Below are 17711 nucleotides of genomic sequence, written 5' to 3'. Positions count from 1 at the left end.
CATGCAGCTTACTGTTTGTTACTTCCGGCCTCTCTTCCCATACAGGAAGATAGCACACTGAACTAACTGAGTATCATGAAACACCTCCTTTGCTGCTACATCTGCCCTTTCATTCCCCTCAGTACCTAAGTGCCCTGGCACCCAGCAGAAAGACTTTCCCCGGAATTTGCAAGGGCATCCTGGATACCCTGGACTACTTTATCAGCTGGGTACAAGCATTGCAAAGACTGAAGGGCACTCAGGGCGGTGAGATCAGATGAGGAATTTAAGAGACACAGCGCATCTCATCACCTCCAGTGCCCTCATGATCATGCACAGTTCTGCACCAAAGACAGTGAAGTCTGGAGGGAAATGAATCTTGAGAACACAATCAGGGAGAACAACAGAGCAGCCAACGGAATCCCCCTGTTTATACCCATCCCTGAATACAACTATATAGTTGCGCTGCTCACTTAAAATGTTGGAAAATATTTTATTAAAAACATAAGCAGGATTGCAATCTCTACTGTAATGCATTAAATTGGAAATTACTCTGGGCCTCTGCAGCAACCAGGGTGGCAGTCAGTTAAAATCCTATATTTGAACTTATATATGCTCCACATCAAGGGAGGCTGGCACACATTTTGCGTGGATCCTAAATGGGCTTACTGCCTGTGGACAATTGGTAAAGAGGTACTCCACAGCTGGATGAACAATGCTTCTGTATGTTGGGAAAGCGGGAGTAGTGAGGAAAGTACACGCCTGATGCAACATGAGTTGTCACATGATGGCAGGTGGTGGTTCACCAGCCTCAGTACAAAGACTGGGTAAAGGGTTGGTCTTGTAGGTGGCTGTGGACAGCCTCATCCCCTCATGGTGTATAGTGTCAATGATCTTCAGGTAAGAAGGCCTCGCTGACATGTACACTGTCCACCCACAGTACACCTGTAATCACATGAAGGCCCTATAAAACTGGAGCAGACATGCCATGCCCGGTTCCCAAGGCTTATAGCTAAGACACTTCAGGATGTTCAGTGCCTTCTGGGCCCTTGTCTTCGGATCCTTTAAATATGGTAAACACAACAGCTTGGAGGAAAAGATAAGAACCAGAAACCTCACAGAGTCTTCAAAAGGTAAATTAAAAATACGACAAGAAAGATTAAAATGAACATACACACACTTCTCCGCAGAAAATGCAAAACCAGTCTTTGCAGCCCACAACTCCAGCCTCTTCACTGTAAGTTGCAATTGATGACTTGCTGCTGTGGTGTTGGCGAAGACTCCTTACTGTGGATATTATACCATTAATGGCTATGGCAAAAAGGGTGACAAAACACTGAAGAGGGTGACAAAACACTGCCCTGGTGAACACAAGTCTCTTGCACATAACCATCTGACAGCATGTCACTGACTCTGTACGAAAAAAAGGCATCTTGAGAGAAAGGACTGAATGAAGATGGAGCTGGCCATGAATGCCCCACTGGTGTGAATGACTGAGAATACTGTGCCTCCAAGTAGTGTTGTATGTCTTACTGATGTCAAAAATACCCCTAGCCAACGCTTGCTGGATTTCTGTCTCCAACAGGTTCAAATTGTCAACAGTTAATGGACATCTCAGCAAAGGAACTGCCTGATCTCTGAGACCAGACGACAGTTGGCCGTGTGCCCCAGGTTCTTTCCTACACAGTTCATTACGGCATTGCTCTGATAACTACTGGGACACGTTTGGTCCTTTCCTGGTTAGAGGAAATCTATCAAAATTGCCACAAGTCGGGAAACTGACCTGACAGCCAAACTGAATCAAAACATCATAAGAGGATTTCGTCTGACACCATGTTCCAAAGTGTTGCAACATACTGTACTGTATTTGGTCACAACAGAATGCCATATCACGATTTCGACTTTTTCCATAGTCGCACGGTAAGAACAGAACAATGGATCCTAGCTGGCAGTGGTGATAAGCACAGCAAAATGCTCTGCTATTGTCTGCACAATTTCTCCGGGAATTGTTCGGGAGACACTCCTGTTTCAACAACGCCTTTACCAGAAATCCTCCTGATGGCTTCCTATACTGTTGCAGAATAAGTGGGACGTTTGACAGAGTTCAGGTACACTTGCCATGACCTCTTTTTGCTCTCCTTGAAGATGCACTGAGCCTTGGCACTCTCCAATCGAAAGGCTACAAGGTTATCTCCCATTGGGCAGCACTTAAACTGTTGTGGAGCAACACACCTGACATGGACTCCTGATCAGCATTCATAAGTTCACGAAGGTACGTGCTGCCTCCAAGGATGGGAGGACTTCAAGGTAAAGAAATCAGCAGCATGGTGGATCACTCGTGTGATCCCCTGTGGTCCATTCACCCCAGAATGCTGTCACAATGTTTAAACAAAGCCAGCTGGCTGAAAAGCATTCAGTTGGCTCTGCTGATCAGCCAGTATGACCGCGTCCTTTCAGGGAGAGCCCAATACAGTAGGTGAATCTGGAGTGGGAAGTGGTCACTGGAATGGACATCAGTGACTTCACACTGAACAGAGTCCACAAAGGCTGGAGAGCAGGAAGAGAGGTCGATGGCTGAAGGTGATCCAGTAGCAGCACAGGAATGATTGGGAGCACCTATGTTGAGGATGCACAGCTCGTGAGATGTCATGAGGTTCTCCAAAACCTGAGGGCAAGTAGAGGTTGCGCACTACAATACAAAATGGGCATGGAAGTCTCCAGTAGGAAAAATGGTGCCAGAGTTGTTCTATAAGATCAGTGAGAGCCTCAGAGTCTATCGCATTTTCCGGAGGTAAATACAGTGAGCAAACAATGATCCTCTGACATACATGAATTTCAACTGCAACTGCTTTCATGTCAGTAGCCAGGCGGACAGTAGAGGAATGGTGCACATTACTGACAAACACAGCGACCCCTCCCTTGTCCATTCCCCCAGTCAGGTCATCCTTGCGATGAAGGGTATAGCCTCATAGTAAAGGAGCAACAGACGCTTTAAAATGCGTTTCTTGCACACACAAACACATGGGGCACTCCTGTGCTAGGACTTTCAGTTCCTCTACATGTGTCCTCAACCGATTAATGTTCACTGTAGTATGGGAGCTATTTATCACTGGGGTAGCACTTTCACCCTGTCTCTCGACTGCCGAGGAGAGCCCACAATGGGTGGAGGCTCAGTCTTGGGACGAGACGAGTGCCCCAGATCAACATCAACGTCCATTAGCTCTGAAGATGAATCATGAGAGATGTCAGAGAGAATGAAGTTAACATTGTTGATCTGCTTACTTTTTGTGTCCATCCTTGGTTGATGCTTGGCCTTTAATTTTTTGGACTAGGGAGGCTTCGGAACTGCAAATGTGGCAGTGGTAGCAGCAGCACTGGACGGTGGACCAGGCTGAAACTTTGGAGGGGCAGGCAGCTCCACAACATTGGCAACCATGGCTTTCTCTGGGGGGTGATATGGACTTTGAAATAACTCCAGCACCACAAGCGCATTGACAAATGCAGGTATTTGTACTAACACCAGCATTCTCTATTTGCATAGCAGCATAGTCTTTTTGAACAGTCTTCTGAAGAACTGATGCAAAGGAGGTAGCGAATGTGGCGGGGGAGGGGGGACCCGCAGCATGGCCTTGTATCTCTTTGGCCTCACCATATGTGATGCACTTCGTAGTTTTAATCTCTTGTATCTCTCGTTCTTCTGAATAAATGCTGGACTCTGAACTCCAGACAGGATGACCCTAGAGCAATTCACACACTTCAAAGGAGATGAACAAATTACTCCTTCATGGGCGACCTTACCACATTTGCCACAAGTGGCTTCTCCCTTACACCCTAAAGTGGTGTGCCCAAAGTGCTGGCATTTAAAACAGTGCACTGGGTTGGGGACATAGTGGTGCATGCTTAAGCAGAGTAAACCTGCCTTGACATGCTCTCAGTGTTTTGTACAATTGAACATAAGGATAAATGAGTCCGATCCCATCCACCCTCTTCATATTTTGCACATAGCCTATACCTTCTTGAGCCCACTCATCTCCCAATTTGTCTTTGGGATTGTCCACCAGATCTCTGCATGTCACAACATCTTTGCTATAGTTCAAGCTGCTGTGGAGCTCAGTTTCAGTGGCATATTTCCCAAGGCATTTTGCTTTCTGCAGGTCTGTCACTTGTTGGGACTAGAGGCTGACCAACATTGTCCCACTGTGCAATCACTTGACAGATTTTAATGCACCTGCAATATCCTGTGAACCCCTTTGAACTTTCTCATAGCTTCCCTCTCTTCTTTTAACAATCAAAATCACATTCTGAGCTGTAGCATGCATTCCTTTACCAAAAACTGAATTGCCCCTGAACAATTCCATTATCTGGAGGACTCATCAGGTGAGACCTCTTGAGTGACTGGATGTTGGTACCTAGCAGCAGCCCAGCCACTGGGAGGAAGAGGAGAAAATTTCAAGGGCTCCCTCTCAGCCCATGAGCAGCTACGGAAATAAGGGTCTACCCAGACAGAGCCCCCCATGCCTATGTAAGCCTTATACAACTGAGGTGTGGCTGGTTCCCCAGAGGTTACCCACTAATGGCTGTTCCACCTCAACAGCCAAGCATCTCATTGGCACACAGCACACCTGGAGACAGAGATTTTTTTTAACAGGGGTTTCTAAAATCCTTGCAATCCAGGCAGTCAAGCAAGATCATTAGTCCCTGCAGCACACTACATTCAACTGCCACACCATACAGTGGTCACTAAAGCATGATCAGAGTTTACAGTGACAGAGAGCTGGTGTTGCTTATCAGTCCTCGAGCGTAGGAACCCAAAGGTCACCAAGCTCGTACACATCAAATGAATGCTGAGCCCCCGAGGGCTACTCCTGTTAAGTTTGATTCATACATTGACAAACTTTTGGGCTTCATCATACCTATAGGTTATGATATAAAATGCCTTGATTCTAACCTGGTTCATTGAAACACATTGCCATCTTAATAATGTACCCTTAAAAATCTTAGTCATTGTGAGAAAACTAGATGTGAGTCATGCTTAAATTTAACAGTGATCAACTCCCTCATTTTGCTTTGGTCAAGGTTGAAGTACCAGAATTTTGCACTGAACTGGGTTAAAGCTGACTTTACTGTGCTTAACTTTTAAGCAAGGTTTGTGCACTTGGCTGTAAATGCGCTAAACATAAACGATGAGAAAGACAAAAATTAAATGATTAGAAGCTTCTGAAATGTAGTGTTACAGGAAGCTACTGATTACCTGGAATGGTCCAGAGACAAGTGATGCGTGCCAATGAGAAAACATGCTTAAAGAAGAATATAACGAACTGAAAAAGAATAGTTAGCCATATATTGTGGCAAATTTTTGGTGTTGTAGGAGGCTGCAGTTATGTTAAAATGTAGAGCATAGCTGGCAAGTGACAAGAATAGAGAACCGTACCAGACTAATTTTAGTGTTGATCATTGAAGCAACAAGAAGTAGAAATTGCTCCACTTGGAAAAATTTATGACAACATTTTCATTTCTGAGACCTGTTATATGAAAGAACAGGGTGTTTTGAGGTAAGTGCTCTAACATAGTTGTTGATATTTCATTTAAATAATTATCATGATTTGAAATACATTTAAGCATTATTTGACTACTACATACCTGAAAAAATTTGAACAAGAGTGTTTTCAATGGTCACTGGTTTTATTTTAGCGAACTCTTCTTTTAGCAGCTCTTCCTTATCAATGACGATGTCCTCCATGTCACATAATGCCTCTCCTGGGGGAGATTCAGTCTTTTTCCTTTTACTTTTCTTGACACCCATTAACTTAAGTTTCTTGCCTTCTACTATTTTGTCTATCATATTCGTTACTTGTTCTCTTCGTGATTGCATTAAGTGCTCTGTCTATAAGTTTGAAAGAGAAAAGTTGGTAATCATAATGATCACTTTGCAATTACTGTTGCTTATAATCCCAAAAGATTCATTACGTGTGTGTGTGTGTGTGTGTGTGTGTGTGTGTGTGTGTGTGTTAGACTGTCTGACGGACATGTTGTGTGGGAACAATATTGGCTTGCCAAATCAACCTGCAGCCTTCATGTCACAGACAGGAAATGGTTTTCTGGCCTTGACATGTAGGCTGCCCTGCATGACAGGCATGTTGTGTTGGAGTAGTAACAGCCTGCTTTATTGACCTCCTTTGCACGGCGGCCTTTACATTAGGGACAAATAAATGATTTTCAGGTCCTGTCCTACATTATTGATCTGTATTGTAGGGGCTGCATGTGATAATAAGCATGGTTGGGGACAGTTTGAGAAGGATAGAGGAGGGGATGGACAGAGTGAGAGTGAGGAGGAAATGAACAAAGAGAGGAGGGGGAAATGCATGCAACAGGTGGAGGGTGTAGACGGGTGGTGGGCAGGTGGAAGGAAGAGCGAGAAGTGAAGATGGAAAGAGAGGGGGGGAGAAGGATAAGGTCAGAGAGAAGGGCTGGAGGAAATGGACAAAGAGAGGAGGAGGAGATAGACAAACAGAGGTGGGACAGAAAGAGGGAGGCAGAGGTACACACAGAGAGGGAAAGGGGCAGTGTGTTCAACCTGTGTGTCGAACACACATGCAGGCAAAGCCACGGGGAAAAGGCTAGTTCTACATGTAAGACTGAAATACCTGAACAAAGCTTAAGGAGACACAGAGAGAGACAATGCACAAGATTAATGCTACCTTTACGACCTTTTGCACTGAATATAATGACACAACAGTTTTTATAGACAGTGGAACGAAAACTCTTTTACAGAGAGGAATTATTCTATTAATATATCAAGTTATTTTCAAGTGCTAGAATAATGAGAATGCAAAAACTATTCAATGGAATTAGCTTTTATAATTTATTAAAGCAGTAGGCCATCTATGAGGACAGTGTTAAAAACTAAAAAATTCAGTTTTATAAATTTAAACACATTTGTATTGGTGCAATATGTTTATTTCTGTTCCACCCTTTGAATATCTGGTAGATGCCAATCATAAATGCCTTTTGTGGGCAATATAACCAGTTTGTTGGAGTTGCCATTTTCTGCACCAAGTATATAGATATATGTTTCAAATATTCAAACACCATTTTCTTGCTACAATATTATACAGGATGTCTCAAAAGAAAGTTCATATTTGAGTAGTCAAAATAAAATAGAGGTTGAAGTCTATCAACAAAATCGTTATTTATTATAGAAATATAAAGTTTATGAATTTACTTCTTACAAACAATGTCATTTAAACGCAATCCAGCACGCTTATGGCACTCATTGAAACGATAAACAAAATTTTGCATGATGACTTGGTATTTAGACACTGGGATGGCTGCCACTTTGCTACAGATATCTTCTTTCAATTGCTCCAGAGAAGTTGGATTATTGGCATACACTTTAATTTTTGACATATCCTGATAAGGGGGCCAATTTATGTCACCTTTCCTGGAGATCAATTTACCAGGGAAAATTTTATGAACTCACAGTACAGACACATTGGACAAGTGGCCTGTGGCTCCATGTTGCTGAAACCATGTTCTTTGGTTATAATCCCATGAAAGTTTTGCAATTCAGGCACCAAAATGTCATTTCACATTGTCACAAAATGTTCCAAATTCACTGTAACTGCACAATCGCTCTTGTCCACGAAAAAGTAAGGGCCAATTATTCCTTGAGCCAACATCACAGCCCACACAGTAAATTTTGGCAAATGAAGGGGTTCTCATGCTTCTGTTTAGGATTCACCGCATTCCAGTAGCGGCAATTTTGCTGTCTCATGTGACCGTTCTCATGAAAATGAGCCTCGTCAGGAAACATGATTATGTTACATGAAGGGCACTCAGTCACACCATTAACTAACTGCAGCCTAAGCTGGCAGCATGAGGTTTTAATTCTTGCACCAATTGGATTTTGTAAGGGTGCAGTTTAAGGTCTTTTTGCAGAAATCAGTGCACTGATAATCTAGGCACATTTAAAGAACTTGAATGCTTACGAATGGAGAGGTTAGAATCATCATGAACAGACCAATTTACACTCTCCAGGATTCGGCCCATTCTTGATTACCTTGATAGTCTGGATTTAGATTTGGCTAGTGTTAAACCGGTCTCTTCAAATGTTCTGATAAGGGAGAATACTTGGAGCATTATTTATATTATGCAATCCACTATCAGTGCAAAATTTTGTCCGTTCTAGTCGCTGAATCACATTTTTTGTAGTAGTCTCGTACACAGAAGGCATGGCCCACTCCTGAGAAGCTCTCCCCATCAACTGAATTCCTAAAGGCCACTCAAGCAATGAACATATTTCCCATTTTCCTCCTCCTCTTTATGTACAAACTTTCTTTTGAGACAACCTGTATTTATTTACGCAAAAGAACATAAATATTATATTGAAGCAAAACAAATGGGTTTGAATTAATAAAATGAGTATTTATTTTCTTGCTGAACAAAACAGCTACACCAACAAATTTGTTACAAAATTCCTTTTATGTGACACTCTACAGCAACTATTATTTTTGAAAAGTTTGTTTTTACTAAACAATCTGTTTTTGTACATCTTAATTATTTTCTTGTGTGAAAACAAATAAACAATAAAACTTGGACCAATACAGGAGAACACATTAGTTTTCAAAATAATGAAAGAATCTCTCTAAATTATTGCCTTTAATAGATCTTGTTAAATCGCAGCAATACTCAGTAAAACTCTTGAACATTCACTGTCTGCCTGCATGCACCACCAATAAATATGTGGATAATTGCTGAACAGGAGGCTGGAATTATTACAGAACAATGTAGAACTTAATCAGAAGGTGTCGGACACAAAATGGTGTTCCTACTGTTGACTGTCACTCGTTTTCAAGTTTATGTTTCTCTCCTGTAATGTCTTATGGAAACTGCTTATGCAGCCAGCTAATTATGTTGCAACAGCTAGCAGGTGTAGTGCATGTTTAATTTCACCCTTTGTTGAGCTTCTACTTCCTGTCTTCTTAAACCCTGTTCAAACACGCTAACTTGGCAGACTTTTCAGCCTTCTGCCTCTATCTCTGCTCTTCTATGTCTTTGAGCTATTTCTTGTAAAAAATTAGCTAATTCTAAAATGTTGTTGTTTGTAAATGATGTCTGGTGGAATATGAATGCCGTGTACAGTGTAAAGTGAATAGATGCAGGCTTGTTTAAGCACATTTGTATCTGTAAATGGTGTACAACGTATGCAACTGTATAACTTATGAAACTAAAACTGTAGTGAAAAGTAACAAATCTTAAATTCTTTTCTTTGACAGCAATACATGATGTGATCACAAAAATATGGCGAATAATTTTATTAGAAACAAAGTAGTAAGTCTATATGGAATTTAATGTAATATCTTCAAGGTACTGTCTTTGATTAGCAATGCATTTATCCCAATGTTAAATCTGTGACTGGAAGCATTTCTGGAAGGCTTCTTTTGGGAGGACATTCAGTTGCTGTGTTGGGCTCTCTCAGTGTCACAAATGATGTCAAAACGTTTTCCTTTAAGCATGGCTTTAATTTCTGGGAAGAGCCAGAAGTCACATGGTGCTAAAACGGATGAGCAACAGAAATGAGCACAAACAGGAACACTTTTTCCATCCCAAAATTCTCTAATTGAATGTGGGATGTGGCAAGGCATCTTGTCATGGTGAAGAAGGAAGCCACTGGTCCATTTTTCTGGTCTCTTTCTTCAGGCAACATTTTGCAAACATTGCAGTATGCTCCTGTAAAATTCAGTGATTACAGTTGTTCCTCTTGGAATGAACTTTGATTGCTTTATGCCCTAAAAAAAGGACATGATTTTGATTGATGTGACTTTTTAGGGCAAGGAGGTTCTCTGGTTTTCCACTGGGAACACTGAATTTTCATCTCAGGGTCGTACCCATAGGCTCAAGTTTCATCTCCAGTTACTATTTTGGACATGAAGTCTGGATCTGAATGATGATGATACTTCAACTCCATGTTAACTGACACACAATTTGCCTTCTGTTCATCACTCAAAAGTCTGGGAACAAATTTTGCACTCACTTGTCTCACTTGCAAATTATTGGTTAAAATGCATTGCATGGACCCATACAAGATGCTAAGTTATTTCGTAACCTCTTGAACAGTTACTCACATTTGAACAAACGATTTATGCCATTTTTGCACTTTTCTTCTGTTTTTAAGGTTAATGGATGTCCCAAAAATTGTTCATCTTCTACCAGCTCATTTCCGCTTCTAAATCACACATACACTTGCAAACAGTCTTCTGAGTTACAGCATTGTCAACATACACCAAATTCAACATTTTGTGAGCTTCTTTGGCACTTTTTTAGAACCTGAAACAGAACTTAAAGTTTACCTGTTGCTTGAAACCCATGATCCATGACAGATGTGGTAAACACAACCTCACTCTATCACCTCTGGATGCTGATTGAAAAGTCAGAATGTTTTCCAACTTGATGCTGCCTGTCTCAATGGATCAGGATACCATATTGTTTGATCACACCTTGTACAGTTATTTGGAGATGTGGTTGCCCCTAGCTGTCACACATGTTGACAGTGTCATGGCACAATTTACGAGTCAGTTCAAGATATCTGCTGGCAGCTAATGCCGTTCCTGAGACAGATCTATTCATTGGTCTGGAAGGGCTCTTGTGGCAGCTGACAGCCTGCGGTTCATCTCAACAGTTCATTTTATTTATTTCATCCTATGCATGCTCCACAGGATTCAGATCCAGAGAGCTTGAGGGCCACATCATCCAGAGGATATCTTCACTTGAAATAAATTCATTCATCAGAGCAGTTCAACGTGGACTTCTAGAATCGATTATGAAGAGAAAGTCAGAATAACTGCACTGCTGAAAAGTCACAAATGTGAGTGCAGTACCTCACCTTAGTAACTTTGGATATTAATAATATTTTCCTAAGCTCTGTACACTAATGCAAAATAATGTCTCTCCACAATGCATGATCAAATAACTTTGTCTCAATGATATTTCTAAGAGCAATGACTTGCACTATCCTTGCAGATGAATATGCAATGAGAATTATTCTACAACATGGGCTTTACCCATGAAGAGCACATTCCTCTATAAATTCATTGTCCAATCTCAATATTGCTCAGTCTCAATAAATGGGTTCCTTTCAGCACTGCAGTGAGTGAGGCACACACTGTTGGATATCTTGCACACAGATCAACCATTATGAGCCTCTGATATGCTGTTTGTTGGGAAACTGCAAGCCCTGAGTAAGCTGTAAGCTTTGCAGACATTATTGAATTTGGCGATACACTTGAGAACAGGTACTGCTCCTCTTACAGAGTGATTATTCTTGGTCATTCTTGCACTGGTCTGACACAAACATTTCCCTTTACCTTAGAAAAGTCACCAAATCCTTGAAGTGGTACTCTCAACACTGCTGTGGCTTTTGTCCGTGTTTGACTGCTTCAAGATACTCAAGGATTCCACTTTGCAGAATAGGGTTTGTGTGATGTCTTTGTTTACTATGTTTCAGAGTTCACATGTTGACCTACTCTGCTCAAAAAGAGCAAATAAAACAGACATTATGGGTTCAATGCATTTGTTTTTATTGTCTTTAAATAATGTCCCAATATAAAGCAAAGTGTATTCCTCCCACAAACAGATAGCACAATTCCTGCTCACAGAGATTTCTTAATAACCATTTACAATGACTGCTATCCATTTGTCTTTCCACCTTCCTCCTCTCCTGATGAGACTCAACTTTTGAATACACATGTTCATAGTAGCAATAGACATCAATGAATAAAACTGTAATAGCTGTCAGCAATTGATAAAAACATACAAAAGTTTATGATTACAAGTTTTTTAGACACAGGAGAATGTAAAACTTTTTTTAAAAAAAGTATGTATCTGTTCCCCCTTTTTCAAATGTATTTACAATGCTCCAATATTAAGGTGAATAGAACAAGGCAAGTTTGTAAATATTGGTGCAGAATTCGGAAAGGAAAGCCTGCAATGTGGACTCAGGATCCAATCTACTTTTACACAAGGTATTCAAGAAATCCACGTAGATGTGCATCTACAAGACCATTTAAAAAGTAATTCAGAGTTTTGGAGCAATGTGTATGGATGAAGCAATCAGATAATGATCATTTACAAAAAAAATGCATAGTTTGTTGATACTGCATAACATATTAGGCAGTTAGAATGTAAATGGTGGTAGAATTAGTTCCTTGAGGAAGAATCATATTTTATACATGCTGCTCAAGTACACAGAATGAGGAAGTGACTGCTCAGTAATGGTCTGCATTAACTCCAGACGTACATTGGGAGGTGAAGAGGAGACAGCATACATAAAAATTCAAACTTCTTATCACAAATGGCCCATAAAAATTAAGAATTGTTTGCAGGAACCTTATTACATGAAGACTAAAAATCAGATAAAAGTTTTCTATTGAATAATTGAGGTTGTGATATAAACTTTTGCCTACACTGCCTACTGCAATTACATGACCGTCTTTTCCAAGGCCTCCCCTCAAAAAGCCTTAGTCACTGCTGGCATTGCTGAGCCCAATATTTTTTCAACAACTTTCTGAAAAATATATGAATTCACTGCATGGCATGGCATATACTATCGCTCTGATGGCCCTGGGGGAGGAGTGGGGCTGGTGTAAGACAATGGCACACATATAATAGTTCTTGTTTATTTTAGAGAAAGTGACGATGTGGTTAGGATAGGGATTAAAATACACAGTGTAGATCATCAGTAGTTGGACCACAGGTTGATCCATGCGTGATACTTCGCCATCTATTCTTGTCTTGGCTTTCGCTCCTTACTTCCATATAGTTATTGCTTTCCTCCATGATATTCCCCATTCGTTGATATCTTCTTCTCCATCTCATTCCATATACCTCTCCTTCCATTCCTTGTAAGAGCAAGCACTGTCTTGTCAAGACATGGTCTAGTCCATTTTTCTTTTTTTTTCTTTCCTTATGATGTCTCAGGGTGTATATGTGGACAAGGAAAAAAAATTCCCAAGTTTCCTGGTTGAAAATACACTTTCTCCCAGGTGGAAACATACTTTTTCCCTGTTAACTGAGAGTATATTTTCTCTTTGAACTGTATAAGTACTCAATCCTTTGAAAAGGTTATGGTTTTATACACAGACGTAGAATTTCCCGGCACTTTAGAAGACGAAACTCAGCGGAAAAAAAACACGCTTTGGAAAGATGTTTGATGTGCAGCAACACGTACGCTGCATATTTTCGTATTACGAAAGTATAAATTTGAATTCCACCAAACACCACATGTTACCTTCTGAAGCACTGAAATCGAGATTGCGATGTGTTTTTGTAAGCCAGTCATAGCTCATGTCACATGATCTCGCCAGCCAATGACAGCGGATATTCAGAGCTTTGGACACATGGTGTAGTCAGCCAATAGTAACATCACTATTAAGTAGAGCGAACATACTAACAGGAAAAGTTAATGGTTTAAATTAATATATATAGTGTTGCTAGAAGAAAAGCAAAGCTTTCACATATGATATTGGTCTCTAAGGCCAATATGCTGCTGGAGAAGCTAAGCTTTCACATATAATGTTGGTCTTTTATGTGCATATTACATTTTAAGATATATCACACAAATGTGCCAGTAAAATTTTTAATAACCACATAAATATGATTGTAAAAGTTCTTTGTTTCTAAAGTGTTGCAGTTCATTTAAAAGCCCTTATCCTCCTCTTTTCAACAATTGTTTTATTTTTTCCAAAAACTTCATATTTCAAAAATTATTTGTAATCAAAATTATTTTGTTCTAGAATTTTTTAATCTTAATATGTAACTCACTCCAAAATTCAGTGCCACAGTTTTGCAGCCATGAATTTTCTGTTTCCAAAAATGCAGACTTTCACAAAAATAACTTGTTACTTTGTTAATTATTCCAATTAGAAAATTTAGTTTTTTCGAAACTTTTTAGCAAACTTTGGGACTTCCCTTTCACAATGAAATGCTCTCCCATAAACTAGTACTGACAATTTTTCTGTTTTATAATCATACACCTATTATTTAAACAAAATCACTTAAATGCCTATTGTATTGTCTCTTATAATTTTCTTGTTTTTTTATGTTATGTTAAAATGTAATAAGCTTGTATTTTACCATTTTGCGATTCCTATATTAAACACATCTATAAATAAGCATCATGCACAAAGTCTTAGTCCTCGCTATGTAATCCATACATATGAGGGTCATTCAATAAGTCCTCTGAAAGAGATAGAAAAACAAATTATTTGGGGAGTTTTTCCCCTCAATAATTATAATCCCCTTTCAAGTCTACACACTTTTCCAAGCATTGCTCCAACTTTTTAAGCCATACAAAAAGTCATATTTCAGAAGGTCTGCAAAAAAAGTATCTGTTTGGGTGATGACCTCGTTTGTTGAGAACTGTTGTCTGCCATGCCATCTTTCAAGTCTGCAAATCCAGTGAATATGGTGGCTGTTACAATAATTCAAACTTCAATTCCTCATTGAAACTGGGGAGGCGCACACCTGTGCATTATTGTGATGGAAGAGGACCTTTTTCTTTTCCAAATGAAGATATTTTTCCTTGATTTATTTGCTCAACTGGTGCAATAATAACACAAATACTCCCCAGTTATTGTTTGTTCATTTCCAGGTATTGATGTAGATGATTCTGTGTGTATCCGAAAAAACTGGCCATCACCTTGCCACCCCATTTCATTGTCTTTGCCTCATTTGTTAGCTTGTTTGCCTTCAAAAACCCACTTTTTTTATTCCTTAGTCTTTGTAGTGTAGTAGTGTATCTACATTCATCCAAAGTTATGTATCGATGCAGAAACCTCACAGGGTTTCAACAGAAATGTGTCACAGCAGCCTTAGCATCAACCAAACTGTTGCATTTATCTTCCACTGAGAGCAAACACGGCACCCATAAGGCAGACATTTTTTTCACACACAATTTTTCATGTAAAATTGACAGTGTATCTTACAATATGCATTTGGCCTTAACGATTTCATGCACTGTGATTTGCGATTGCTCAAAACTGTAGCATGGATTTGTCAGTCATTTTGGGGAGGGACAGGTCACTTCCACCAGACATCCCAAATGTTACGCATCTTTCGTGGCTGTATGGCTACATTTAAACTCATTTACCCAATCATCAACAGTTGAAAACACAGGAGCAAATGAGCAGATATGCTGTGAACTTCATCCAACTCAGCTTTGATCTGTTTCAGTGTTCAGCCTTTTAAATACAAGTGTTTAATCCCTGCTCGAAATTCACGTTTTCCATATTGTGAAGTAAACACGAGCCTGCTGCTTAATCAAATGGGACAATGTAACCATGTGATGGATACAGCTGCAACTTTGTCTGCCCTCCAGCGACAGATGAAGATTACTACCAGTATATTGTTTCGATACTATGTGTGCCATCTCCTGTGTTTTCTAAAAACTTATTGAACAAACCTCATAAACATATGTCAGGAACAGTTAGTGTTTGAGTCTCCCACTCTTGTGGCCATGTGAGTGTGCATTTTGGAGTCTGCGTGGTTATGTATGTGAATGTTTGTACTTTTACTATAAAAAATAGGAAGAACTTGAAAGCTAGTGTAACTACTGTTTCCTATTAGGTGTTTCTATGCTCCACACATCAATCCTCTATAGGTGACTGGCTGCCTTTCCCTTATTTTACTTGTAATTCAATCCAGGAATTTCCATTACTGTTATCAGTAAAATATTGGTCACCTGTGGCAGCAGGCTAATTCTAAAGGCCTCACCCTTTTTCAGGGGTAGGAAGATTGATTTGAAGAAGTCATTAAGCCACTCTCTCTCTGAGTATATTTCCCAGTGTATTCGCAACTGCTCTTTATTTTGTTTTTCATCTAAGGCTTTTAATATTTGTTTTTCATCTAAGGCTTTTAATATTTCATTAGCAGTTCACCAATTCCTGTGGACTTTCTGCTTTTGGTTTCCAAAGGGTTGCCTCCACTTCACTCTTTAGAACGTTTCAGCCCTTCTCTTCTCCATTTCCACTTCCAGTTCACGTTGTTCTGTCTGACCCCTTCCCCATATAACCACTCGATTTATTTTTTCAATCTCTCCTTTCCTTTGTAGAGTTCATTCACTATCACCATCTTCAGTCTATACCACCATGACACTGTTCAGTCCCTCCTTCTCACACATCAACCTCCTCATTTTTTCATACACTAAAACTGTCATCTCTCTCTAACCACTCACTCTTATTACATTTCCCCTGAATCCATTTCCGTCTGGTTCAATCTGTCTCCCTTCTTAAATCATTAGTTAAATTCTTGTACATTATTTTTTACCTTTTCTGTGTTTACATTTTCCCATTTCATTATAAACTCCATTTTTTGATCATTTCACCCGTTATCCACATCTTCCATGTCGTCTCTCTAATCTTTATTTCCAGTATTTTCTAGTAGACATACAATTAAAAAAGTCATAATATGATCTGCATACCACTGTGAAGGCCTGGCAGAGGGTACTTCCTATTGTACCACTTACTAGGGTTTCTTCCAGCTCCATTTGCATATAGAGTGGGAAAGCACATGCCTGGAAACTGAGAGGTCACAGGATCGAATCCCAGTCTGAGTATGGACTTTTCCTTGCCCTCATCTCTCAATGATGGGAGGAATTGCCAGAAACAACATGTGACTCAGATTCCTTGTTAAACTGTAGGTCCCCTTTCCCCAGTTGTATAACTGGGGTAGATTATGGACACACAAATCAAAGAAGTGGCGTCCAATTGAAAGACTTGCACTAGGCCATTGAGATACATGAAATTATTATTACTAATAAACTTAAGTCTGCCACTTGATTTACCTATGTGATCATTCCATATCCCTGCAAATTGTAGCACCACGTTTGTATGAGTTGACTGATTTCAACAATAAGTCACCGATGTTGTAGTCATAGGATACTATATTTTTGTTTTGTTTTGTGAAGTGTATTTTTATATTTCTAAACTTTTAAAGTAATTTTCCAATCTTTGCGCCACTTGGAAACTTTGTTAAGATCTGATTAAATACTTGTGCAGCTTTCTTCAAACAATACTTCATTATAGACAATTGCATCTTCTGTGAAAATATAATATTACTATTAATATTGTCTGCCAGGCCATTACTATAAAACATGAATGACAAGCATCCTAGCACACCTCCATTGAGCTCACCTGATGCTACTTCTACATCTGCTGATGACCCTTCATCCAAGGTAAGATGCTGCATCCTCACTTCCAAGAAATACTGGATTTGATCACAAATTTTGTCTGATACCCCATATGACTGTGCTTTTTGTTAATGAGCACTGGTGTGGTACTGAGTCAAATGGTTTTTGAAAGTCAAGGAATACTGCATCTACCTTGACTGCCTCACTCCATGGCTTTGTAAAGAATTGCATGAAGTCACTGGATGAAATCACTTTTGAGTTCCTAAGTGCTACTAGCAGTCCAGTTAACACAATGATTGTGTTTAGGGAGTTAAAAGAGCTTCTCAAGCTTCTCACATGGCTCACATTTCTGTAGTCAGTGCTAAGTGTCACTTGAGGCAGTGTAAAGAGTGATACCCTGGTCAATGGATGTCTGGAAATGAGTGATTTGTAGTGATGAATTATGTTATACACTGTGGCAACGTGATGGAAAGGTTTGGGTTTGGTGTAGGTCCGGAGAACATTACCTATCATTATGTGTTGTGGCAACAGTAAAGTACAGAGGAGGTGA

At 39.9% G+C, this 17711-nt stretch overlaps 1 protein-coding gene across 1 annotated transcript in view; it reads right to left on the bottom strand.

Annotated features, from left to right (window-relative positions):
- The window catches only part of LOC126259875 (tRNA-splicing endonuclease subunit Sen34), a 52219-nt gene that overhangs the window by 16249 nt on the left and 18259 nt on the right, over positions 1–17711 (bottom strand). The window contains exon 3 of the mRNA XM_049956936.1: positions 5620–5863. Within this exon, the coding sequence (XP_049812893.1) occupies positions 5620–5863 (244 nt within the window). The remainder of the gene's footprint in view (positions 1–5619; positions 5864–17711) is intronic.

Source organism: Schistocerca nitens, chromosome 5, assembly GCF_023898315.1.
Source record: "Schistocerca nitens isolate TAMUIC-IGC-003100 chromosome 5, iqSchNite1.1, whole genome shotgun sequence".
In the NCBI taxonomy this organism is placed as follows: Eukaryota; Metazoa; Arthropoda; class Insecta; order Orthoptera; family Acrididae; genus Schistocerca; species Schistocerca nitens.
Note: the sequence above shows the minus strand (reverse complement) of the source record. Positions and strands in the feature narration are given on the sequence as shown.